Here is a 25,736-nt window from a genome sequence, read left to right as displayed (position 1 = left end):
ACAGAGACGCTGCTACCCGCTATTTTCTTAGTTACGTTCATGGTTACGTTACGTATGATGAAAGCGCGTAAGTGCAAGCCCTCAGAAACCCATAGAGATTGTATTGAAAGCTCTGAAATTTGAAAAAATAGATTTTACATGGGAGTCTATGACAGACTTCTGGGCGATTTTCAACCTGACTGAAATCGCCCCAAAAGGGCGGGGGGGCATTTGAAGCACGACTTTAGCCTGATTGGACATTTAGTGGCAGTCAGATCAGATTAGAACACTGATAACTACTGTTGCCGTGATATAATTGATTAGAAAAAAAATCCCTTCCTTTTCCCGTTTGGCAGTGCGTCGCCCATATCGCCCTATTGAACACATCGCCCCTGCCCCTAGCCTAGCTCACGTTAGCTAGCTAGCTAACATTACCCACCTAGCTAGAATTCGTAACATCTCATACGTTTTGCTAATTCATAACATATTCTACATTTTGCTAATTTGTAATATATTGTACGTTTTGCAAATTCAGAACATATAATATGAATTGTAATTCGTAACATTTCATACGAAATGGGTGATGGGCATCACAAATGAATACATACCATATGAAACGTAACATATCATACTAAATATAGCGTCTCGGATTTATGTACAGAATAATACGAAATGCTCTGAGACCAGGTTGGTTGCACCCCATCCGGTACAGGCAGCCCCCGCTAGACGAAAGGAAACTGCAGACATAATTTTGCAGGTAACACTAGAATTTCTTGTCTCTGGTACAGTGGTTGTTTGTATTCATGTCAAAGTTTTGAAAAGGTGTAGATTTAATGACACAACTGGTATCTTGCAACCGACAACAAGCAGAATAATCTACAGTCACTCTGGGCATCCCCTCAAAATGACACTTATAAAAGCCATGCTGAAATATTATTAGATATACTGTAGATAGATGGTATATAATATAACTCAAATCAATTATGTTTCTACCAGGTGGATTTGCCAGTAGTGGAAGAAAACCCCACTTCGGACCCTGTAGAGACAGTGGGAGCCAATGGAGGAGGCACCTACTGAACCTTCAGATGTCACTGACCAATTAAAAGATGTCATCGAAGACAGTACCACAGAACCTGAGACTGGCACAGGAAATGCAGAATGATGCTCCATCTGAGGAAGGGCATAAAGGACAATATTATAAACTGAGGATGAACAGTTGGAAAATTGTGACTGCTCCTCTGTATTTGTACTGGCTCTTACCACCATGAACCTATTGTAAGTAGACACTGATTCTTGTTCATCCCAAAATATCTATGTTATGTGTCCTTAGTTTTGTATTTGTCGAAATTGCCTAATGCACTGGGGCAATCTAGTAGGAAAAATATTTACTAAAATGTAATAGATTTTTAATCCTTAATAGAAAAATATCTGTCATGAGAAAAAAATAAAACAGCTTTTTGTTTGTTATATTTGTCCCATGTCATTTTATTGTGCCAAAAAAAAAAAAAAAGACGTATAGCCTATGCATATACTGATCAGCTCTCTGTTAAAGGTGGTCGGTGAATTGAACCTTTATTTAAGGTTTTTGATTGCGACTGCCTGCAAGTCACTGTTTTAGGCAGAAAGGCTATACAGACACACCTGACCTGCAAACTGACAGTTAATTTCTGAATTGGTTAAAATTAGGTTAGGGTCAGGGTTAAGGGTTTGGTTAAGGTTATGGTTAGTGTAAACTAAGGGTCAGTTTTAGAGTTTGGTTAGTCGTTTTGCAGGTCAGCAGCGCCAGGAGTGATGGATGTGTGCTGCCACTTGATGGACATTCTATGCATAGCAAAGTACCACGTGCACAGCAACCGTATTGTTTACCATAGCAACGGGTCGCTCGTGGTATTTTATTCTGGTGAAGAACAAGAACTTGGATAGCTAGCGTACCCCGATGGCTATCGGTTGAGATTTTGGTAGTTTTAACGTTTTTGAAAAGTGTTGATAAACAACCTAAACTTAACCACGACACTGGTGCGTACTGGGCGTTAGCAATCTGTTTTCACAACAGGACCGTGTTTTGAGTTGTTAGGAACGCATGAAAAATGGAGTCAGAAGGAGCGCTGAACAACCAAAGGGAGCAGACAGCGATCTGCTTCAAGGCCTTTATGCTCAAGAATAGTACAAAAAGTAACCTCAACCTGTGAGTATTTGTATGATTGCCATAGTGGATAGTGAAGGTATCTTGTTAGTAAAGTGACTATGACACTGTTCTCCAACCTTTCCAGCTATGACCATCTTGCACGACTACTGACCAAGGTGATGGATGAGCGTCCAGAAAATGTGGTTGATGTAATTGAAGACATGAGCCGTGAGGTGAAGCAGGGATTGCTGCAGGACAAGCAGAGCACCTTGAGAGACATGCCACTGGCACCTGCTGCACAGCTCTTGGCTGAGCAACAGAGGTTACTGTTTTCACGGAGAGGGGGTGATGATGGTGACCAAGAGGAGGAACTGGTAAGATAATACATTATCTAGGTTCTTGCACATTCATTTTACCAAGACTGATTTGGGGAAACTCATGAGCAAGTTGTATAGTGTAATCAATAATTATTTAAACGTGTCTGTGTCTCATTAGGTAGAAACACCGCTCCCCAATGTGAGTGAGCTTGGCTTCTTCCTGGAGCAGGCTGGAGTTGGACTGGGCAGAGAGGAGATGCTGAAGGTCTTCCTGGCACTCAAGCAGCTGGTGGATTCCCAACCGCTAGTGCGCTGCCGACTTTGGGGAAAGATCCTGGGCATAGAAGGCAACTATCTTGTTGCTGAGTGCGAGTACAGAGAGGGGGAGGAGGAGGAAGAGGGTAATGAGGAAACAGTGGAAGACGAGGAAAGAGATGGAGAACCTCGGGATGATGATGAGGAAGCTGATGTGGTGGAAGTGGTGAGTTACTGAAAAAATCTGTTTTACTGTATGTTGCTTTCATATTACGTTTCTTCTTTTATGAAAACGTTATGATGACTTTGCTTTTTAGATTGATACGCTCCCAAGATCCACCTTCAAGCCCCCGCCTGTGGTGCCAAAGGAGGACAACCGCACAGGTGTGAACAAGTTTACTTACTTTGTGTGCCGAGAGCCTGGCCTTCCCTGGGTGAGGCTGCCCACTGTCACTCCCACCCAGATCACAGCCGCACGCCACATCCGCAAATTCTTCACAGGGAGACTGGATGCCCCCATCATCAGCTATCCTCCTTTTCCTGGCAATGAGGCCAACTATTTGCGAGCCCAAATTGCTCGCATCTCTGCCGGCACACAGGTCAGTCCCCTCGGGTTCTATCAGTTTGCAGAGGAGGAAGGTGAGGAGGAAGAGGAGGGAGCCCGAGACAGCTTTGAAGAGAATCCTGACTTTGAGGGAATTCCTGTTCCTGAAATGGCAGAATCTCTATCCACCTGGGTGCATCATGTCCAGCACATCCTCCAACAGGTAACACTCAAACAAATTCCTTTTCTAATGTGATACTGATAAGCCATTTTTAGGCAATTTTCTGTGCCCTGAAGATGATCACATGGCCTCTCCTAGGGTCGCTGTGTGTGGGTGAACCTGGCTGACAAGCCTGAGGATGACTTTGAGGAGGAAGCAGATGAAGAGGAGAAGGAGGAGGAGCCTGATGAGCCTGAGCCAGAGGTGGGGCCTCCCCTCCTCACTCCACTCTCTGAGGATGCAGGTCAGTCTATTCCAGGGGAGAACAACTGCCCCATCTGATTGAAGCCACAGAAGTTAAAGTCCGACCGCGTTTACTGAAGGCTTTGTTTGCACAAAACAGGATCCCCATTATAGTGAATGGAAAAATGGCAATCTTTGTGGTCAATCTTTGTGTAAAAAAATAAATAATCTAAGACAATGATGGTACCAATAATTGCTTCTAATACACCAGATGTATGTATTTTTAAATCGCACAGAGAATAAGTTATAAGGATAATTTAGTTGCTAATGGCAGCCTGCAGTACCCCAGTTGGCCTTGAGTTACTCAATGAGAGGGGGCAGCACTGAGTTAGCCTGCAACGTCACTTCCTGGAGTGGCTTCAAACGGGAGACTATAAGCAAAGACAGTAGATAGGCTTAAACTGCTTCTCTAATAGTAATCCCTGATGACACTTACATTTGACATTTGAGTCATTTAGCAGACGCTCTTATCCAGAGCGACTTACAGTTAGTGAGTGCATACATTTCTCATACTGGCCCCCCGTGGGAAAATCAAAGGCACTCCTACGATATACGAGGTTGGCGTAATAACATGTTCAAATACATAAGACATTGGCTCGAATCTAGGTTTTGCCTTTAGATTTCGATAAAATTAACAATTAATGAAGAATTTTTCACTTCTCTCATTGACTTCTCAAACACACCAAACCCTGGTCTGCTAAGTCTGCTTCGCAAGTGTTCCCAGAAGTCTTGCAATGTTTCGTCTCCGGGTTTAGAAACTCTGCTATAAGGACACAGCTGACGCTTACACCGACTACATGGTCGCGGGAAGCTGTTTTGGTTTGGGGGTGCTGTCGAGAAATATCCGCCAACAGAGGAGGGAGGGGGGGATTGAGGAAAAATAATGATCTGCTCATAGAGTGCTGTCACCAGGAATAGTAAAGGCCTAGTTCACTGATTTAGTTGAAAAAATTCAACGACCGGAGTAATAAAGGCCTAGTTAGATCCCCCCCACCGAAAAAAAAATAGTTTTTACTTTTTTTTTAATGACATTTTTTTCATTACGATTTATCAGGGGGTGCTGCAGAACCCTCAGCACCCCTACTTCCCGCGGCTATACCCGAATAGCCGAAACCTAAAACTGCCCCTTACCTTAACCCTGACCTTAACCAAACCCTTAACCCAGACCCTAACCTAATTTTAATAAATTATGACATTAAATATCAGTTTGGGCATCAGGCGTATCCTTATAGCCTTTTTCAGCTCAAACTGCGCATTTTATGTCTCCATGAGACGCCATCTTAACCAACTTCATTTAGCTTCAATGCGCTATTTAGTCTTCACATAGGAATGAATGGTGTCATGTAAGCGATGGCTTTGTCCATTCATATATAGTCATTGGTCTATTCTCAGTCTGTGTTGGTTGGCCTACATTTTCACTCTATGCTGGTAGCATGTCTATTGTGAATATTTCTCCCTATGTGTTAAACTCACTTCGACTGCATGATGTGTATGTATTCCGAGTGGTGTAAAGTACTTAAGTAAAAATATTTTAAAGTACTACTTAAGTCGTTTTTTTTGGTTATCTGTACTTTACTTTACTCTTTTTATTTTTGACAACGTTTACTTTTACTTCACTACATTCCTAAAGAAAATAATGTACTTTTTACTCCATACATTTTCCCTGACACCCAAAAGTACTCGTTACATTTGGAATGCATAGCAGGACAGGAAAAAGCTCAAATTCACGCACTTATCAAGAGAACATCCCTGGTCATCTACTGCCTCACTAAACACAAATGCTTTGTTTGTCAAATTATGTCTGAGTGTTGGAGTGTGCCCCTGGCTATCCATAAATTTAAAAAACAAGACAATTGTGCCGTCTGGTTTGCTTACTATAAGGAATTTGAAATGATTTATACTTTTACTTTTTATACTTAAGTACATTTTATCAATTACATTTACTTTTGATACTGAAGTATATTTAAAACCAAATACTTTTAGACTTTTACTCAAGTAGTATTTTACTGGGTGACTTTCACTTTTACTTGAGTCATTTTCTATTAACGTATCTTTACTTTTATTCAAGTATGACAATTGGGTACTTTTTCCACCACTGTGCATTTCAGAGACTACCAACACCCCTCCCTGGAGCGCCAAGATGTCCTCCACCCTCATCTCTCAGTTTGCTATTGCAGTGCTGCGCTCAAACCTCTGGCCAGGGGCTTATACTTATGCCAGTGGAAAGTAAGATTGAGTGTAATGTAATGTTATATATTGTTATAACTGTGGCATATAGACAATATCCCCAATCAAATAAATATATATTTTTTGTTTTCTAATTTAGGAAGTTTGAGAACATCTACATTGGCTGGGGCTTGAAATTTGCAGGGGAAGGGTACATCCCAACTGTTCCATTAATGCCCCAGCGAGAATACCCCAGTGGGCCAGAGATCACAGAGGCCCTGGACCCCGGTCTGGGGGAAGAGCAGGCACTGAAAGCAACCCTGGAGGAACAGAAGGCTGCCCAAGAAGAGACAGAGGGCCTGGGTGAAGACGAAGAGGAGGAGGAAGAAGAGGATGATTAAGGATGACTTTGTAGTTAACAGACACTACATTACAAAATAGGCAATATTTACTGTTGACTAAAGCCCTAGGGCTCTATTTAATCCTCATCCGAAGTTCAGCTTTACAGCGTGATTTAAATTGAAAGGCAATGTTCCGGCTTTAGTTGAGACTGCATTCACAGGAAACGCTGCATATGTCGGCTCAATCGGAAATGACCTTTACATTTCTACTGTGGAAGCGTTACAGATTGAATAGAGCCTCTAATTTATCAGGAAAGAACAAATAAAACAATTAGTTAAGCAATGTCCTTTTTGTTTCACAAGCACAAAGCACTGAGAGAACAATGTTTGCACATGTTATTTTTATTTGGCATTTTTTAAAGATTATACAGACAATACAGGTAGAGAGCAAAACACACACTGATCCCAGATCGAACCCACCATGCTCCAACAGAGTCCCACCCCAAAAGGTTTTAATTAAACAATGTTTGTGCATTTAATTTACATATTTTCTTAGCCATCAGCCCTTAGTCAGATGTGTTGGCAAGGCAGACTTCACTGTTTATTACTTTCCACATGAAGCAGACAAGTAACTCAATACCTCACTAATTGCTCCTGTCCTTAATTGGCCATGTCAGAACATGTGAGGTATGCCTTCAATAAGTATATATATCTCTATAACCATAAAAGAGCATGACAGAAACTAGTCAGAGAAGAAAAAGTCAGATTTCTTATTAATTTTGCATAAAACAAGACATGGAATGCATGCAATACAAGTAATTATTTGATTAATCTATGCTAACCCAGTGAATTAGGTTAAAAACCATTCTGTAAATCAAATGAAGCAGACAAGTTTATCATGGATCATTAACTATCATCATCATCCTTCCGTTTAATCTGTTTCTCTGTAATACAGACGTTTGAGTAATGTGTAGTGTACATGTACTATGCTTTACCTCTTATTAGTCAAGCCACAAGATAATTGTATAATTTAAAACAAAATGTTTAATCAAATAATAATCAAGATGGACAATAAATCAAAATGGTTAAGTGCAAGGTTGCAATAAGCCACCACCTTTTAAGTGCCTGGACAGGTTGATAGGAATCATCTCCCTGTGTGGGAATTTAAATCTATTTCCTTTGGAATGACAACAGAAATAGTATCTACTGTATAATAAAACACAATTCAACATTTCACATTTTAGAGATTAATAAATAAAGGGGAATGGCTGTTAGCAGACTCCTCTGAAATAATGTACAGAGTTGAAAAATGTGTACCATCTCTTCCGTAGTCTGAACCCAATATAAGATGCCCAATTAAAAACGTCTTTGGCTGATGACTTTGCTATTGTGTAAGACGAGCAGCATTGAGCAATGACAACATACTTCAAATAAGTAAAGTAGAAGCCTTGACATTTTATGACTGAAACACTGTGTTTAACAAACCAGTTTATAACAGTATGTTCTAGTAGTACATAAATGTTGCCTCTGGAAATGTCCAGGACATAGATTACCTATAAGCATGAGCACTTTGAGAGTGACGTGGAGTTACTGTGACAGAAAACAACACATGACAAGAAATAAACTACAACAATGTTTAGTATCAGGTAATTATCCATCTTATTTGGATGGGCTAGCTAATAGCTACACTTCTTTATCTACCTGGTGCTATTCTACACAGGATTTTTCCAGTAGTTTATCTTTGGGGTCTGGGCCAGGACCCTTGTTGCTTGACAACACATCAGAGATTGATAAGTGGATAGACAGGAAACACTCATTTAAAGGGTTCAATGCCTGTGATTAAAGGATGAGACCAACCAGACAGAAAAATGGAAAGTTATTCAGGAATGTAACGTGATATATAGTGTTAAAGTTCCAGGAGTAGCGAGGGAGATTATGATTTGTTCTGATGGATTAACAGAGGGAAGGATTAGCGAAGGTCGCTCTCATCATCCTGTATTTGTTTCTTGATCCTAAGTAACATAGTGGTGTTCCACTGATCCAATCTTGAGATGGAGTCAAAGTCCTTCACCTGTTAGAGAAGGAGAACTGGTTTAATGGACAAACATAATTTAAACATAATTCTGTCATCATGGAATGGCATGAGAAAAACCTACCGCATCGGTGAATGCATCCACATCCTGTTCCTCATATGCATCTAGAAGTTTCTGTTAAAAATACAGCATAAGACATTTATTGTACACTGTCACAATACTTATCACTCAGGAAATGTGTCATGTTTGCTTTTATATCCACTCAGATATAAAGCCATTCAAAGAGCTGTTTAACTTAGAAAACAAAGCAGAAATACGAAATACAAACATAGTGACCGATGGTATAATAATAGACCTACCTTAACCAGTTTGCATTCTCTAGCGTCTGAGAAGGCTGGAAACATTTCCTCATATCTCTGTACAGACAGCTGACGGTAGACAAGAGATCAGAGCAAGTCAAAACTACTACATAGAGGCAAAGTGTTGATGTAAGTATAAGAAAATAAAGACTCACCCTTGCATTAAGCATGTCCACACAGAAGTGACAAAGAGCTGCTTTAAAGAAGTGGTCTTTAGCTCCATACTTCAACAGGACGCTGTCCATTGCATATGTTCCGATCTAAGCATTACACAAAACAAACTCATAATAAGGTAATTGGGGAAAGCCCACTAATGCAGTTAATTGGTCATTTAATACACATACATGGGTAAATACACACCTGTTCATAAATCTCAATGGCTTTCTGGTACTGTTCCAGTTGGGCAGCATAGGTGGCCACTTTCAAAAGGCACTTATTTGCAGCACTACAATTAGATTGGCAAGAAACTAATCAGTTCAAGACATTCACACAACACTAAAATAAATGTATGAAAAGTGGGATGGAATAGACCAGTAAATCCATAAGAGATTATGCCAGAACATTGAAACACCTGTTTGACTCCTCCCCTTTGTAGTAATCTGCAGCCTGTTCATAGTGAGCAATGGCCTGTGGATTAAAGATGCACATTTACTAGTCATGGCCTCTCAGTAATACCAAAGGCTGAAATATGTGAAAGATTATTTATTTTTTAAACAGTACATTACAGGATACCACACTCTATAAGGCTCTTATAACTGACCTTATCAACGTCTAATAGCTCACTCTCGTAGATCTCAGCAATAGATATATGGTGTTTGGCTGCAATGGTGAAACGGCCCTGCAGACAAGAAAAGGTGAAATAATCATCAACACCATACAGTTAGTGCTCCTGAACACTAGGCACAATTTTCTATCATTGAGCAGGCTTCAGATTTACTTCTTTGTTACACTAGTAAATGCAGAAATACTCCCAGCTTCTCACCATGTCGGTGTAAATTTCAATGGCTTGGTTCAGGCAGTTGATGGCCTCTGTGGAGATGAAAAGTACACTCAAATAGAATCACAGTCACACAGGAATTACTGTTTACCCTGGATCTTCAGTGTAGGATTCTAAATAAATAAAATAAATAAATAAATTGGTCATTTAGCAGACGCTCTTATCCAGAGCGACTTACAGGAGCAATTAGGGTTAAGTGCCTTGCTCAAGGGCACATCGACAGATTTTTCACCTAGTCGGCTCGGGGATTAGAACCAGCGACCTTTCGGTTACTGGTACAACGCTCTTAACCACTAAGCTACCTGCCCATTCTAATAGGGCATATACAGCGCCACACATTGTTCAACCTTTGAGGATATAATACAATTTATATTTAATGTCTGTTCCATAAACCCAACTATAATTTTGATAATGCAATTGTAATCTCTTTCAGTAAAATGGGATGTACCTTGTGGGTCTGCTTTTTTGAAAGCATTGCCTGCATCAAGTAAATTGATGGCTCCATCAAGTTTGTTGTCCATCTGCAGATGGAGGTGTGCTGCTTGGGAGAATGCGTTGCCAGCAGCTGGAACAAAATGTGAACCAATATTAGGTTGGTTACATCCAACACAATCCCAGTTGTTCTAAATGTCCACTATAAAATTGAAACCAAATCTTACCACTCCAATTTTTGGCCATTTTGAACATGTTTGCTGCCCTCACATACATGTCACACGCTTCCTCATACTTCCGGGATGAACCTCTGGAGAAAAACACAGACAATGTTGTTTAGACCTAACGAATACTACGTACAACAAACATCAAACATGCTTGACATGGCAATGAACGAAAAAGGCAAAACATGAGATATAGCCAGGCTGCTAACAAAGTGATATAACAACACTGTCAGTAGACCAGATGAATAGGGAATATTTGACTGAGTACTCAATGTTGGTGTAACATAGCTAGCTAGCCAACGTTATCGTCAACGTATATATAGTTATTCTTTGGTGAGTGTTTTCGTAGGTATATACTTTGATGTTAAAATACATATGGGACGCGGATCTGAATTAGTAGTAGCTAGCTAATACAAATCAAATAAACAAGCTAGCAAGCTAAACTTAGTTGGCACATACCCGAACAACATCCCAAATCCTCGTGAGGATTTCATCTTTTTATCAGCCTCAGCGATGAGAGCCAAAGCCTCCTTCTCTTTCCCGGAATTATCCATATTATTTAAACAATGTATTATTCGTTAGCTCTGGAAATTGTACGTAGTATTCAATGCAGAACACAGTAAGCTCTGTATTTACATTTAGCTACGCGTCACATCCGTTGTTATTATACGCTCACGTCACACTGAAACCGGAAGTACAAATCACGTGATGGTAGGCAACACTGGGTGTAATCATTACGTCAATTCTGTTGCAAAACGTTTTGTCTGTTGCGAAACAGTTTACTACAAACGGAAACCGCAAACGACCGTTTCTATTGGACAAATCCCGTTTCGTTCCGTTTGCTTCGGTAAACGGTTTCCCTAATGAATACGCTCCTGCTGTGATACATTGTTGTAGCAAGAATCATTTTGGATACATTTGTATCATTGCGCGTATCACCGAAATATTACTACAAACAATGGAGGACTATCAACCACTCAAATGAAGTTTACATAGACGGTTTGGCTTTAAATTGGATGCTAAAAAAGAGCATAGTTTACTGTTTCCATTGTGAACAAAGCTTCTCCTACCATCACAGCAATATAAGCTTGCAATACCATTTGCGGAAAAAAACACAGGTATTTTAGGATATCATATATGCGTTCATTTGGGCAAAATTGTATTTGGTTATTTGAGGGTTTCTCGTTTTTCAGAGCGCATCTGGAGCGCATGAACGATTGACTATAACCCAAAGTATTTTATCCTTTCCTGTTCAAAGATCACCAGCTGTTGATAGAGATGTCCTTATTTTGAAACCACAGGCGCCGTAATTTTATGAAGGTATTCAGCTGGGGTTCTTATATTTGTGTGAATGTTTTATTTTTCATATTCAAATTGTTCTGGACTCGAGATAATTACTAGCTAGTTGGTCATAATTGTTAATCTCAGGTGATCAACGGTCCCTAGTCTGAATTGAGAGACAGCTCAGGAGTTTAGGAACCTCAAACTTCTTGGCGGTGAAAATATTTCAGTCAGGAGTACATATTGAGATCATTATTCTGTTTTGATATATATAGAAAGGAAAATCTCAATGCATGCCAAATATGATGGTGTATCATCATCCTACAATTAGTGCATGTTTGCTGTGCCCTTTTTAATGAGTTGTTGTTATTACTGTGTAGTAGGCTACTGAGGTAGTTATATGGTAATTATTTGTACATCTTAATATTTGGAAGCTATGTAACAAAACACAATTTGACCTAACACTGATTATTTATTTATTTTATCTTCCATTCTAGTTATCTCCGACAACTCTAACATGGATTTCCGAGGGTACACCCTGACCAGCAGTCTGGCCCCAAATTTGAGGAGAAGGGGGGATCGGGGAGCAACAGGATTGGTTTTGGATAGGCGCAAGTCCACAGTTTGGAATTACTACATCCAGCTTAATGAGATGTATGTAGAGTGTAATATATGCAAGAGGCAGTTGTCTTTTCACAACAGCACTACAACAATGAGGGAGCACCTCGTCCGCAAACATAATATACGCGACAACGCGCCACCTGTACTTGATAACACAGCAGTGGCCGGGGCCCCGATTCCAGCTACATCAATCCAGCCGATGGCCCAGCCCGGATTCCCCTGCAACATCTCTACTACATCTGCTACAGCCAACACATGCATGTTCCAGACGGATTTGCACATAGTTGTAAAAGAGGAACAGCAGGATGCTGACTTATCTCCTGAACAAGGGACGGCCAAACGTGCACGAATCACATGTGCTCCTCCCCCAGATGTAGGAGGCGGTACCAATGCAAACCCTGTCTCCAGCCAAGATTTGGAACCGTCAAACTCAAATACTGGATTACTATACAGTGAGAACAACAACTTTGGTGATACCTACCGTAGTGGCACTGATGTCAAAGAATCCAATGACAAGCGTACTGGGGTCCTGACTGACCTAATATTGGAAATGGTGTACAGGGACTTGCAGCCACTGTCTGTGGTGGAGGAGAGGGGATTTCGTCTTCTGTTGAGCTGCTTAGAACCACAGTACCCAGTGCCCTCTCCCTCTCAGCTTGGCAGCCTTCTTTGGCATCACTATGATGTTCTGAAACGGCACCTGCAGCAGTATCTTCAGTCTGGCCTTGCTCCACGTTGCATAACACTTTGCACTGAATACTGGCAGTCAGTAGCAGGTTGTGCGGTGGGAGCAGGCGGCCGGCTCTTCGTCACTGTAAGTGCACATTTTGTTGACAAAGACTGGCGCTTGGCCCGTTGTGTGCTTCAGACCTGTCCCATGCCCAATATCAGAGAGGATACTTGTGAAAGAGGGCTCATTCAATTTGGGGACACCCTGAAGGCAGTTATCTCTGAATTCCATCTTCCCCAGAGCTCTGTTTTCTGTGTTGTGCATGATACTCCCAGGATCTCAGAGGCCAGAGAGACTGAGAATATGGGACTTCCGAAAGAAAAAGAAAATCGTATTGCTGGACCAGGCCAATCACTTCAGGATCTCCCAGAGGGCTGGGTAGCATTACACTGTGCAGGGGAAGCCCTCAAACTCTGCATCCAGGAAGGACTATGGATGGAACCTGTCAGACAGGCTCTTGCTGAGGCCCGCAGGATTATCTCACATTTCCAGCATGACGCACCTGCTGCCGCTGCCCTTATCCACAAGGCAGAGGCTGCGAATAAGGCAGGTGCTTGTCTGGTGCTGGATGACCCAGGGCGCTGGGCAACTGCTATCGACATGTGTGAGAGTCTGCTAGAGCTGAAGTGGGTAGTGAGCTCAGTTCTAGAGGAGCAGAAAGCTGCTCCAAATTTAGCAGACCACCAGTGGCGCCTCCTCCAGGAGCTGGTGCCAGTGCTTAAGACCGTGCGCATCGCTGCCTCCTTTTTGAGTGAGGACATCAATTTGTCCATCTCCGCCCTTATGCCGTGCCTGCATGGCGTATCTCGTGTCCTAGAGCAACATATCGCAGAGACCAGCTGCCCTGTGGCTCGAGGAGTCATGGAGACAGTGCGGTCAGGGATGGAGCGACAGTGGAGACTGGGTGAAGATGAGGCCTTACTGGACAGCCCTGCCGTCCTCTCCTCATTCCTGGATCCGAGGTTTAAGGAGCTGCGCTTCCTCAGCCCACATGCACGTAGTAAGCTGCACGACAAGGTCAAGGAGCTATTATCTGCTCAAGCACAAACAGAGGTGGAGGAAATGAGCAGACAGCGTGACAAAGGAGGTAATGATGCGGATTGCGAAGAGGAAAGGGAAAAGGAAGTGAGGAATAAGGGATTGGATAACTCACAGTCAACCATCGCTCCTCTGGATTCACCTGTGTCCTGTGAATCAAATGAAGAGGGGGACATTATTGTGCTGCAGCAACAGTTAAAGGGGCTGTCCCAGACTGCCCCGTCACACGTCAGTGGAGAGGGACTGGGTGAAGGCTCGCACTGCAGTGCTGGAAATGGTCCTAGGAGAGTAGCAGGACTGTCTAGCCTGTTAAAAGAAGACCTGCAGCCCCCTGTTTATAGGCAAGTGAGCCCTGTGCCCAAAAGCATGTACGACATACTGCTAGGAGAGGATCCCACTGAGCGAATGCCTGAGATACACCAACAGCTGGAGAACTACATCGCAGAGCCACTGTGCAAACGCAGCCTGTCACCTCTGCACTGGTGGCGCTCTAAAGGAGCATCGCTTCCCTGCCGTGGCCAGACTTGCCCGTACATTTCTGGCTATCCCTGCTACTGCTGTGCCTGCAGACAGAGCTTTTGCTCCTAGAGAGACTACTGTTGCTCAACGCAGGGCCATTCTGGGGCCACAGCATTTGGATCATATTCTATTCCTTCACCAGAACAGTGACTATGTGGAGAAACTGATGGGCGGGTCTACGAGGCATGAAGAGAGGGGCAGTGACAGGAATGGAGCCAAGCAAACTCTGTATCAGTCTTTAGTGTCCTATGAGAGCAAGACTTTGGTGGGAGGGGAGAAGTTGTGAACTTGTGATCAGTCTATATACCTTACTTTATAAAGTAAGAACAATGTTGTGCATATGCACAAAACATAGGCCTGTGAGAAAAGATCCATCCATTCATGCCTAAGATTTATCTGACTTCAACTCGTCTAGGTGAAGAGTTGAAAAATCAACGACAAGGCAAACAAATAATGCAGCTCAAAGCCACACTTGTGTGGCGTCTGTAATTACATGTAAAATAGTGTCCGCCCTACATATCTACATTTGAGTTGGGATTTACATCATAAATCGTTGTAAAGCGCTTTCAAAATGTACCATACCAAAAAAGATGTAGCCTATATGTAAAGGTGTGAGAAGTTGTAGATGTATGGTCACTAGCTGAATGACAACAAAAATGCATGTTATCCTTGGTTTGCATAAAGTCAAAACACTGGTTCAACTGAGAAGCTTGTACAGTAATTGCAGCATGATGTCGATTCAGAAATGAGAAATGTCTCAAACACTAACTGTGAAGAACTGTTGTATTAAAGGAATGGTTGAAAACAACATTGTTCAGACAAACACATTTATTTTAAAACAACACCTGAGTGAGACAACAAGGTTAACTTTCATCAACACTCTCACATAGAGGACATGCCACTCAGGTAAAGGACAGTACTCTTCCTGAACTAATAGATTGTTCATCAAGACTTTTAACTTAAATAACATAAATAACCCAAGATCCAATCCAGAAGTGTTAAACTCAGGCCAAAACAGTTTGTGAGGAGCGGGCCACAGTTCAGTAAATGCATTCTCTGTTCTCAGCTGCCCAGGATCTAACCCTGATTCATATGCATTTTTTATGACCAATTGTCAATGTATTGTAGTTGTAAACAAAGAGTAATAACTACTAATAACGTAATTATCTTACAATGGATTATTCAATTGAGCATACCAAGCAAACTTTGGATTTCATATGGATACAAATGTAATTAAATCTACAGGACATTTTAGCAAGGATTTCAGGTTGCTTAAAAAGAGCATGTGGTTTAGAAACTTTGGGACAATGTGAACCAACGATAACGGAACCAGTTGTCCAACAGCAGAGAATGACAAAGGAACATCAATGCAACATCACATTAAGTTCTAAACCTTATCGTAGGGTGTGTTTTTTGGAAAGAAAAAAATAAGTCAATTGTTGTTGTTGCTTTCTTTAGTTAAACATTATTTAGAAGTGATTTTCAATAAATACCTGCCAATATGAATTCATTGCGAGTGAATTTCGGTCATGTGTAAGAGTTCGACTTACACTTGACTTGTCAGTAACTGAAACAGTCCTGTGCTCACAACTATTATATTATATTATTTATTTATTTATAGAGGATCCCTCTGGTACAGTAGAGTAAAGGCACCTTGTCAGAGTCCTGACCTGGATCTCCTTCATGAGGGTTGTCTGCAGGGCAGCCCATAGGACAGACATACTTGGTCAGCCACTCCCTCTCCTGCTGCCGGTGGGTCTTCATATGAGCACTACGACTCTTCACCTTGTCAAATACCCTGGAGGACATGTAGCGGGACAGAATGATGCATGTCAGTATGATGATGTGAGAACATTAAGCTCAAAGGTGCTCAAAAATAGAGAGGGGGGTCAACAAGTCATCCTGGCTTAATTAACCAAGGGCATGCTCAACAAGACAGCAATGTTATGCAATATCATTGTGATGTGTCCCTGGCATTGTTTTAGCGAAGTTCCACTGACCGCCCACACTCTCGACAGATGTACTCCAAAGCACCTCCTGTGGTAGTCTGCTCCTCCTGTACCCCTTTAGTCCTGTTCCCTGGTTTAGTAAGTGTCCTCCTGGGCCCTCTCCGTCCCACATGGTTGTCCTCATAACAGCCAGGTGACTCCATCTGCTGTATACAGGTAGTGGAAATTATTTCATTGGAAAATATTGGGTGACTTGTTTGACATGGTAAGTAAATCTGTTTCTGTACACCTAAAACTGTTTGTACTGTATAGGAGGTTTGATACATATTTTCCAATACTATACTATACTACACTATACATAGTAAGTAAATCTGTAAATCTGTTTCTGTAAACTGTTTGTACTATATAGGAGGTTTGATACATATTTTCCAATACTATACTATACTATACCATACTACACTACACTCACAGGCTCTTCACCAACTGCTTCCTTTTTGTCTGATCCTCGGCTGCGTTGCTTGAATTTCTTGAGCTTCTTCATGGCATAGTAGTACTCCACACACTGGGAGACGGACTTAGTCTGTAACTTCAGTGTGAGACAACTGTCAAGTCAATGCAATTTCTTCAGTTATCCTTCTCTGTCTATACCCTGTCCAGTTGCAGCACGACATTACAAGTATACACTGAGTGTATAAAACATTATGAACACCTGCTCTTTCCATGACATAGACTGACCAGGTGAATCCAGGTGAAAGCTATGATCCATTATTGATGTCACCTGTTAAATCCACTTCAAATCAGTGTAGATGAAGGGGAGGAGACAAGTTAAAGAAGGATTTTTAAGCCTTGACACAATTGAGACATGGATTGTGTATGTGTGCCATTCAGAGGGCGAATGGGCAAGTAAATATTGAAGTGCCTTTGAACGGGCGTATGGTAGTAGGTGCCAGGCGCACCGGTTTGTGTCAAGAACTGCAACGCTGCTGGGTTTTTCACGCTCAACAGTTTCCCCATGTGTATCAAGAATGGTCCAACACCCAAAGAACATCCAGCCAACTTGACACAACTGTGGGAAGCACTGGAGTCAACATGGGCCAGCATCCCTGTGGAACGCTTTCGACACCTTGTAGAGTCCATGCCTCAATGAATTGAGGCTGTTCTGAGGGCAAAAAGGGGGTTGCAACTCAATATTAGGAAGGTGTTCTTAATGTTTTGTACAGTCAGTATATTTGGCCATTTCAATATTATGATTCTCTTACCACACTGTGAATAAGCTGGAAGTCCTTCTCATGGGTGAGCAGCGCTTTACGAAATAGTTTCTTCTCTTGAGGACTCCAATCATCTGACCCTGTCAGCCATAGGTTTTATGACAGTTTTATGACAATAAATGAAAGTATTAGTAGCATGTACAGCATGGCTTGAACTAAACATGTAAACATCAAAGAACATAACTGAATAGTCTTGAAATGTGCATCAATATTCATAACTCATTTATCTTCATTCCACTTTTCAGAGTATCAAATTGGGTACCTGGGTAGTGATAGTCACTCAAAGGGTGTGTTGAGGAACGGAAGTCTCCCCTGACTAACAGTAAATCCAGTGCAGCCTAGGGATACAACACACAATGTATACCATTGGTTGTCCTGAATCAACATTGTCTTCAATTTGAGCTGAGCTTAGGTACCATACTGTTGTACTGCTCACCAGAATGTCTCCCTGCACCTCATGCAGACAGTGGAGGGCCAGCTCTGTGTTGGTGCCCCCTCCTGGCAGTATGCTGGAACAGCACAAGTCCATCAGTTCAGTCACTGGAAACACAGTCAAGCAGACAAGCAAGTCAACCTCTCTCACATTTCAGTGGTAACTCTTTCTGTTAACTGATCATGTCGATATCAGGTCTAGGTTGAAGATACCCAAGTTAGGACAAGAGGATTCTAACATCCCATAACTCTTTGCATAAAAGCGGAAGAATTTTAAACAATGGGACCAGGAATGCGAGCTAAAATTACTGGAAGTTAATTTTAGCAGAACAGAAATTTCGCCATCAAAGTGAGAAAAAAACCGTCGTGAATTTCAACTAACTACTCAGCAAACACATAGCATAACTGTTTTACTGTCAATTTATTAATTTCAACGTTTTAAAAATGATCTACAGCAACTTTATTACTTGATTCCCCGACTGCGGGTCATGTTTTCAATGCTAATCCTGTAGAATCAGCAATGGTGCTGGTCCCATGAATTTGTCTATTTTCGAACGCTTCCGCATGGTTATTACGTTGTCCTAACCTACATATCTTCAACCTAGTATCAGTTGTACTAGCAATACAGTAGCTCATACCAATATATCGAACAACCGTGTGTGTGTGTGTGTGTGTGAAAAAGAGAAACATACCCCCTCTTTGTGTTTCCATGTTGCTGGATATGTCTCCCCATGGAGCCCAGACAAGCTGGGCAGGGTGCTCATCATATAACATTAGAAGCAGGTTACGTATGGGTGGGATCTCAGCCTGGAAACGTTGGCCCACGTTGATTCTCCTGGAAATCACACAGGCTCCTTATTAATAGACTGACTCTCAAGGATTGTAACACTAAAGCGTTGGCTGAACACACTTCCAAGAGAAACGTACGGCTCTATGTTGACCACTGTGTCGTCCATCATCAAGGAGATTCCATCAGCTCCATCTGAAAAGCAGAAGCCATAAAACACAAAGTTCTTCATGTATTTCAGTGGCAAAACTCTGAACCTGGGAAGATACTTCCTAATGTGAAACAAACCCAAAGAGGCGGTGTAGCTGCTGGGAGGGGGAGGACCGGGGTGAAGCCAAGGCAGTGTGCTGAAGTACAGGCCGGTCCCTGGGCGTAGGGGGCTCAGCATGGGTGGGGGTGTGTAGGGAGGAGGCTGGAAGCTGGGGTTGAGCAGGTGGTCTGCCAGGTACATGGGGGAGCGTAGCTGACTGGGGTAGCCGCCTGCTGCACGACACCAGGGAGCACCCCCACCCTCCTCTCCTAGGAGCCTCCGTTGGGATGGCTGTGGGAGCATGGGAGGAGGGATGATCAGAGTCTTCATGAAGTCAAGACGCCGGCTCCTCTTTGACCTCCCTGAACCATTCTGAGGGTTCTCCGCCTGCCACACAACCAACAACAGGGGGGTTATCAAGTTATAATTGTTCATATTGCTCGGCAGTAATGATTTAAGAAGGCACTGACCGTTGTAATCTATTTTTTCCTATACTTACATTGAGTGACGAAGGACTGTCAGGGTCAGTCTCCACAGAGACTGGAACTGAAACAGGTATGACCAAAGGAGACAGAGGCATGTGTTCTGTTCTAGATGGCGACCTCAGAGTCTGTGGTCCTCTCTCTCCAGGCTGCAGGAAACATCATAAGCACAAATAGACATACAGGCTGTAATGACAAAAGTTTGTTCTTACTTGACATCTGGACATGTAATAAAAAAAGCACCCAAAGATTACTAATGTTTAATAATATCATCATGCAAATAACTATACGGCTAAGGAAGCTGTTACCTCTGGAGAGTAAGGTTCCATTTTAATACAGGGTGCATATGGTCCACTTGAGGACTTGGCCTTGTTGCTGTGTTCTGTCTGGTGAGAGCTAGGTAATATCCTATGGGAAGAAGACCAGCAGTTAAGAGGCCAATCTCTACTGATCAAAAATATAAACACAACATGCAACAATTTCATTGATTTTACTGAGTTACAGTTCATATGAGGAAATCAGTCAATTGAAATAAATTAATTAGGCCCTAATCTATGGATTTCACATGACTGGGAATACAGATATGCATCTGTTGTTCACAGATACATATTTTTTTTAAATGGGCCTCAGGATCTCGTCACGGTATTTTTGTGCATTCAAATTGCCATAAATAAATTGCAATTGTGTTTGTTGTCTGTAGTTTATATAATAATAATAATAATATGCCATTTAGCAGACGCTTTTATCCAAAGCGACTTACAGTCGTGCGTGCATACATTTTTGTGTATGGGTGGTCCCGGGGATCGAACCCACTACCTTGGCGTTACAAGCGCCGTGCTCTACCAGCTGAGCTACTGCCCATACCATAACCCCACCGCCACCATGGGGCACTCTGTTCACAACGTTGACATCAGCAAACCGCTCGCCCACACAACGCCATACATGTGGTCTGCTGTTGTGAGGCCGGTTGGACGTACTGCCAAATTCTCTAAAACGACGTTGGAGGCGGCTTATGGTAGAGAAATTAAACATTCAGTTCTCTGCCAACAGCTCTGGTGGACATTCCTGCAGTCAGCATGCCTTTTATTGTCCCCAGCACAAGGTGCACCTGTGTAATGATCATGCTGTTTAATCAGCTTCTTAATATGCCACACCTGTCAGGTGGATGGATTATCTTGGCAAAGGAGAAACGCTCACTAACAGGGATGTAAACAAATTTGTGGCCAAAATGTAAGAAAAATAAGCTTTTTGTGCGTATGAAAAATGTCTAGGATCTTTTATTTCAGCTCATGAAACATGGGACCAGCACTTTACATGTTGTGTTTATATTTTTGTTCAGTGTAATTGTTTTTTTGTAAAGCTCCCTATTTCTATTCATCAAATGTAACTGTTACAAGTTGACTTACCTGTCACTACACTCTTGTCCCTCTCCTGGCACACTGATAGTTCTTCCCTGTACAGAGGAATATAGAAATATTATAAATACAGTATTGATAAACAAACTGGTATGTGTTAAATTGTTGATCACCGCTAGTAGTGCACGTACCTGGAAGGTCTGACAAGGGTTGCTGTCTGAGCTGAAAGAGGCCATAGCCACCTGGCTTGGGGAGACTAGGTAGTGTGGTCGAGGGCGGGGACGTCGGGGAGCCAGGAGAGAGGTGGGGCGAGGTATGGATAGAGGTGGAGCGGGAAGATCTACAGCCCTCATCTTCTTCCTCCTCTCTCTCTTCCGCTTACTGTCGGTCTTTGTATTACAAGTATCTGACTTCAGCACACTGTAGAGGCAGGGTAGGACAATGGCTGGTGGTGGTGGGATAGGTGGGACTGGGTTGGGCTTGTTTGGAAGACTTGAGCTTGAGTGGATGAAAACAGTGTTGGGAAACGATGTAGATGTTACACTGGAATCGGAGCTTGCTGTTGGTTCAAAAGAATGAAGCTGAGTGTTAACTTGGGGTTTCCCTTCCGAGTTCATCTGGCCATAAGTCGACTGCTCCTGCTTGGACGGAGAGTAGCTCTTCTCTGGGGACGCTGGCTTCAATAAACACTCCCCGTTACCAACCTCACTACAGGGATGAGAGGACAACATTTCTTCAAGCACTTGGAGGTCAGACACAGGGAAGTCATCTACACTCTCCCATCCATGAGGACTTGGGCCATCCACTCCAGGAGGTAGTGATGGTATCGTAGCAGTGCTGATGTTACTAGGCTCAGGGGCCCACTGGGGTGGATGTAATTCACCTGGGCACCTGGGACTTTTGTCAGACCGCTGCATCCACGTGTCCAGGACTAAGATAGGCATTGACTGAGAGATGTTCTGCTCTGAGTAGTTGTTCAGTTGTAGGCCACTTGGAGGAGCAAATCCTTTGTAACCGTTGAAGCTGAAAAAGCCAGAGTAATCAGCAACCTTCTGTTGAGTGTCTAATGTAGGTTTGGGTTGGGTCAGGAACATGGGGTGGTAATTAGAGTGAGCTGTTGAACCCGCCAAATATGCAGCACTATCCACAGACTCCCACTTGGTAGCAGCAGAGTGGGCTGGGTGGGTTAGATGAGGGGGGCTTTGGGACATGGGAGGGATGAAAGGGAGACCATGCTGAGAGATATAGTGGCGCTTCAGGGAGTGAGAATCACAAAAGCTCTTCTGGCACCCAGGTTCAGCACATCGGAACTGCTTGCGTTTCTGATGGGTCAACATGTGGCCATTGCTGTAGAAAGAGATGTTATCGTTTTCATCAGGGTATTGAAATGTCAAATGACTGTATAAAAAAAAAAATACAATAGATACACTGAGTGTACAAAACTGGATTTTTAAGCCTTGAGACAATTGAGACATGGATTGTGTATGTGTGCCATTCAGAGGGTGAATGGGCAAGTAAATATTTAAGTGCCTTTTAACGGGGTATGGTAGTAGGTGCCAGGCGCACCGATTTGTGCCAGGCGCACCGGTGTGTGTAAAGAACTGCAATGCTGCTGGGTTTTAGACGCTCAACAGTTTCCCGTGTGTATCAAGAACGCTCCACCACCCAAAGGACATCAAGTAAACTTGACACAACAGTGGGAAGCATTGGAGTCAACATGGGCCAGCATCCCTGTGGAACACTTTCAACACCTTGTAGAGTCCATGCCCTGACGAATTGAGGCTGTTCTGAGGGCAAAAGGTGCTCCTAATGTTTTGTACACTCAGTGTACTTGTTAATACAGAATTATCGCTTCTAGAGCGAGGGGATATGACTCACAGGTGATCATGACGTTTAAATGCTTGTTGGCAGATGGGGCAAACATGTGGTCTTTCCTGTTGGTGGGTCTGTAGATGTTTGTTGAGTGTGTTGGCTGTTCCAAACATCTTATGGCAGAGTGTACACTCATAAGGTGAAGACCTGATAGGTACTGTCAATGAAAATGGCTCCAACAGAGGGCTCTCTCCCACGATGACAGGACTAGAGGAGTTTTCTGAAGTGATATTGCAGAAAAAGGAATATAGCTAAGCACACCTAGCTAATACTCAAACATAAAACTAACACAAACAGGGATGGCATTATCGTTCTTCAATTCATTACTGCTCCTTCAGACAACAAATTGATTAGGCTATATTCTGCTACAACAACTACTCACCACTCTCCATGTTTCTATTTGGCTCACATCGCATCCAAGGCTCTGGGTGAAATGGGTGCGAGGAGGGCAGTGGTGGGTTGAGGACATCAACATCATCAATAGTGAAGTCTTCACTGCTAGAAAGAGGGGGCAAACACCCCTTGGTACATTCATCAGTCTTCAACATCTGTTGCTTCACCATATCTGCAACCAAATGTAGTTAATTCCTTCAGTGACAGTAACGTTAACGTTCCACAAAGTCATGTTGTCTAACACAAAATACAAGGTACCAGTCATTGAACAGAGTTAATTATTTAAGATGTGTTCATTTGTAGGGTAAAGGACAAACAGTAACTTAAGCCCAAAAGCATGGAGTTGAGAGCAGTCTGTGCCTCTACCCACTGGGCACAGACGTCATCGTCTAGTTTTGATTTACATTTGGTTGAGATGTCAACTAACGTTAAAGTGAAATTTCATTTCATTTAGGTTAACAGTTTGGGTGAAAAAATACGAAATTCCCTTACCTTGATGACTTTTTGTAAATCCAATCAGTTTTTGAAGTTGATTCAACGTCATCTTATTTTTTGTTTTTGTTGAAATGACGTGGAAACAACATTGATGCAAGCACTTTTTTCCAAGTGGGTAAAGTTAATCAATAAGCCGAGCTAGCTAGCTAGCTAGCTAAAAGCTAGAAAGATTTGCTTGCTTGGTACAGTAGTTCCAATATGTGAATGACTCGCCTCAAGTAACGTTAGCTAGCTAGCTAAACAAATTGTGTTGTTTTAGCTACTTCTTTTTAAATCTGCTTTGACATACCGTTAGCTGTCTGATTGGTTGGCTGAAAGATCTTCATTCACCTGGTAGTAAGCTAATTTAGCTAGCTACTAAAATAGAATCACCTCAGAATTTCCTCTGCTACTACAGTAACCGTTAACTAGCTAGCCATCTTAGCTAAGGTCGGCGCTAGCTAGCATGCAAGGCGAAGAAGTTGATGTTGTGGTCAAAGACAGTAATGTTACTTGTGGTGCTGTCATGAGAAAGCTAGGTATATATCACCAATTAGAAAGATCTCTGACTGTTATCAGCAAATTTAGCTAACTAGCTAGTTAATAGTTTAGCAGGAACTCACCTCTTATAAATTCTACTCAAGTCATCCAGAGATAATTTCCATAGCAGGTAGCTAACGTAACTGCTAAAAACTGTAGGCCTACACTTCAAATATCAGAATTGAGAGGGAAAACGGATGCCGACGGTTAGCTGTCTGTCTGTCCACGATCTGTCTCACCCAGGCCTGACAGGGTGGGTGTGAGGTTCAATGATTGGTGAGGTATCACAGTCAGGTCAAATATACGTTTTTTCAACTGACACAGCACTGTCACTACAGCAAGCCCTCAGCCTTGGAACGTTCACCAGATGGTTTAATTTTATTTTTCATTCAATATTACAATGTTACTTACACTGGATGGAATGGATTAATTTCGATATATATTTTTAAAATCCCATTCCCATCCAAACTAACTGTCGTGACTGGCTGGTGAAATCCATATGCCTACTTGCTTTCCTATTAATCTTCTGGTTTGGCATAAAGGCTGCCAATATCAGTACCATGTTTGTCCTGCGATGTACATTCTTATGTCTAAGCCCTTATTCCCCTTTTTAGTAAAAAAATTGCAATCCTCCACCTGATCCCAACTGACATTTGGTCTGTGTTAGTTGCACTTGAACAGCTGTAGTCAACACCCTCTCCACCCTCTGAGTATGCCCCAGAGGCAGCATAAGAGCGTCTGCTAAATGACGTAAATGATAAGATCTGAGATCACTGTTCTGTTCACAATTTCCAGCTCTTTCTTTGCAATCACTACTTTTTTTGAGAGGAAGTGGAAACACGTTTTGCATACTTTTACTGCAGAATAAGAGACTCACCAACACTTCAAGGACTGTTATTTGTTCTACAGGACTAGGCCTACACACTCCACCATCATGGGGGGGTGAAGGACAAAAATGCTGAAACGCTGGAGGATGTCAATGTAGTAGTGTGATGTTGTTCCCCTAGATTATGCACCAAATTGCACACAAGGACCAGTTCAAGTAGGCCAGGTCAAGAGGGGGATGTTAATAAGTTAATAATAATAATTCAAAAATGTTTTCTTTATTTAATTACAGCTGCATAGCTACTGTTATTTTTTGGTGTACAAACATTTTTTAAATATCTATATTGTAAATATACCTGATTGTAAAATTTTTGTATATTTTGGTTTGGTCCATCGCGGGTTATCTGTACTTACATACCCTTTAATTGTTCTCTTTTGCCTGACCTTCAACTAGCAAGGTGCCGAGAGCTGTGACTGCACCAAGGGCTAACATAGTGTGTGTTGTCTCTTCGTGTGCAGGGCAAATAAAAATAATCCGACCAGCAGACCTCCAGTTGTGGCAGTGTCCTAATTAAAAGTACACAACGCAGAAAGAACAACTCTACAAACTGGTGCCGTGACCTGCCGACTGGTCAGCTCAAGCTGACCACCGGAGCTGTGTGCATGTGGATGAGGTGCGCGATCT

The 25,736-nt window shown here is 42.4% G+C and overlaps 4 protein-coding genes across 15 annotated transcripts; 2 read left to right on the top strand and 2 right to left on the bottom strand.

Annotated features, from left to right (window-relative positions):
• The first annotated feature begins 1,856 nt into the window (after window positions 1–1,856).
• On the top strand, window positions 1,857–6,529 carry LOC121579538 (radial spoke head protein 6 homolog A). The gene is made up of 7 exons (XM_041894219.1): window positions 1,857–2,164; window positions 2,250–2,478; window positions 2,600–2,902; window positions 2,994–3,443; window positions 3,540–3,684; window positions 5,792–5,909; window positions 6,010–6,529. The coding sequence occupies exons 1-7, from the start codon at window positions 2,067–2,069 to the stop codon at window positions 6,248–6,250; spliced, it is 1,584 nt and encodes a 527-aa protein (XP_041750153.1). The 5' UTR covers window positions 1,857–2,066; the 3' UTR covers window positions 6,251–6,529.
• A 45-nt stretch (window positions 6,530–6,574) lies between these two features.
• On the bottom strand, window positions 6,575–10,904 carry LOC121579539 (alpha-soluble NSF attachment protein). Its single transcript, XM_041894220.2, has 11 exons — window positions 10,695–10,904; window positions 10,239–10,321; window positions 10,028–10,144; window positions 9,565–9,611; window positions 9,343–9,420; window positions 9,154–9,209; window positions 8,943–9,027; window positions 8,738–8,842; window positions 8,583–8,651; window positions 8,347–8,397; window positions 6,575–8,261 (listed from the first exon to the last, which is right to left on the bottom strand). Exons 1-11 carry the CDS (start codon window positions 10,787–10,789, stop codon window positions 8,160–8,162), a joined length of 888 nt encoding a protein of 295 aa, XP_041750154.1. The 5' UTR covers window positions 10,790–10,904; the 3' UTR covers window positions 6,575–8,159.
• A 201-nt stretch (window positions 10,905–11,105) lies between these two features.
• LOC121579536 (zinc finger BED domain-containing protein 4) lies at window positions 11,106–15,930 on the top strand. 3 transcript variants are annotated; one of them, XM_041894218.2, is made up of 3 exons: window positions 11,106–11,353; window positions 11,494–11,555; window positions 12,014–15,930. In XM_041894218.2, exon 3 carries the CDS (start codon window positions 12,034–12,036, stop codon window positions 14,491–14,493), a length of 2,460 nt encoding a protein of 819 aa, XP_041750152.2. In that variant the 5' UTR covers window positions 11,106–11,353; window positions 11,494–11,555; window positions 12,014–12,033; the 3' UTR covers window positions 14,494–15,930. The 3 variants fall into 3 exon arrangements, with proteins under 3 accessions (XP_041750152.2, XP_041750151.2, XP_041750150.2); XM_041894217.2 differs by lacking the exon at window positions 11,494–11,555; XM_041894216.2 differs by having other exon boundaries at window positions 11,106–11,555.
• On the bottom strand, window positions 15,878–24,576 carry LOC121579535 (zinc finger protein 541). 10 transcript variants are annotated; one of them, XM_041894204.2, is made up of 16 exons: window positions 24,310–24,576; window positions 23,202–23,384; window positions 22,826–23,039; window positions 21,139–22,294; window positions 20,999–21,045; window positions 19,901–20,000; window positions 19,610–19,741; window positions 19,149–19,497; window positions 19,001–19,055; window positions 18,766–18,908; window positions 18,078–18,181; window positions 17,904–17,979; window positions 17,633–17,721; window positions 16,843–16,959; window positions 16,425–16,579; window positions 15,878–16,222 (listed from the first exon to the last, which is right to left on the bottom strand). In XM_041894204.2, the coding sequence occupies exons 2-16, from the start codon at window positions 23,380–23,382 to the stop codon at window positions 16,036–16,038; spliced, it is 3,105 nt and encodes a 1,034-aa protein (XP_041750138.2). In that variant the 5' UTR covers window positions 23,383–23,384; window positions 24,310–24,576; the 3' UTR covers window positions 15,878–16,035. The 10 variants fall into 10 exon arrangements, with proteins under 10 accessions (XP_041750138.2, XP_041750139.2, XP_041750141.2 ...); XM_041894205.2 differs by having other exon boundaries at window positions 16,425–16,576; XM_041894207.2 differs by having other exon boundaries at window positions 19,149–19,401.
• Between the last annotated feature and the right edge of the window lie 1,160 nt (window positions 24,577–25,736).

Source organism: Coregonus clupeaformis, chromosome 13 (assembly GCF_020615455.1).
Source record: "Coregonus clupeaformis isolate EN_2021a chromosome 13, ASM2061545v1, whole genome shotgun sequence".
Lineage (NCBI taxonomy): Eukaryota > Metazoa > Chordata > Actinopteri > Salmoniformes > Salmonidae > Coregonus > Coregonus clupeaformis.
Note: the sequence above shows the minus strand (reverse complement) of the source record. Positions and strands in the feature narration are given on the sequence as shown.

Excerpts from the sequence above, each read along its gene's own strand:
- LOC121579536 (XM_041894217.2), top strand. The coding sequence starts at position 12,034 with ATGGATTTCCGAGGGTACACCCTGACCAGCAGTCTGGCCCCAAATTTG.
- LOC121579535 (XM_041894204.2), bottom strand. The coding sequence starts at position 23,382 with ATGGTGAAGCAACAGATGTTGAAGACTGATGAATGTACCAAGGGGTGT. Across the intron at positions 23,040-23,201 it reads AAATAGAAACATGGAGAGTG|AAAACTCCTCTAGTCCTGTC; the intron begins GTGAGTAGTTGT and ends ATATCACTTCAG. Across the intron at positions 16,580-16,842 it reads AAGCAGTTGGTGAAGAGCCT|CAGATGGAGTCACCTGGCTG; the intron begins GTGAGTGTAGTG and ends ACCTGTATACAG.
- LOC121579539 (XM_041894220.2), bottom strand. The coding sequence starts at position 10,789 with ATGGATAATTCCGGGAAAGAGAAGGAGGCTTTGGCTCTCATCGCTGAG. Across the intron at positions 10,322-10,694 it reads GGATTTGGGATGTTGTTCGG|AGGTTCATCCCGGAAGTATG; the intron begins GTATGTGCCAAC and ends GTTTTTCTCCAG. Across the intron at positions 10,145-10,238 it reads AATGGCCAAAAATTGGAGTG|CTGCTGGCAACGCATTCTCC; the intron begins GTAAGATTTGGT and ends ATTTTGTTCCAG.
- LOC121579538 (XM_041894219.1), top strand. The coding sequence starts at position 2,067 with ATGGAGTCAGAAGGAGCGCTGAACAACCAAAGGGAGCAGACAGCGATC. Across the intron at positions 3,685-5,791 it reads TCCACTCTCTGAGGATGCAG|AGACTACCAACACCCCTCCC; the intron begins GTCAGTCTATTC and ends TGTGCATTTCAG. Across the intron at positions 5,910-6,009 it reads TATACTTATGCCAGTGGAAA|GAAGTTTGAGAACATCTACA; the intron begins GTAAGATTGAGT and ends TTTCTAATTTAG.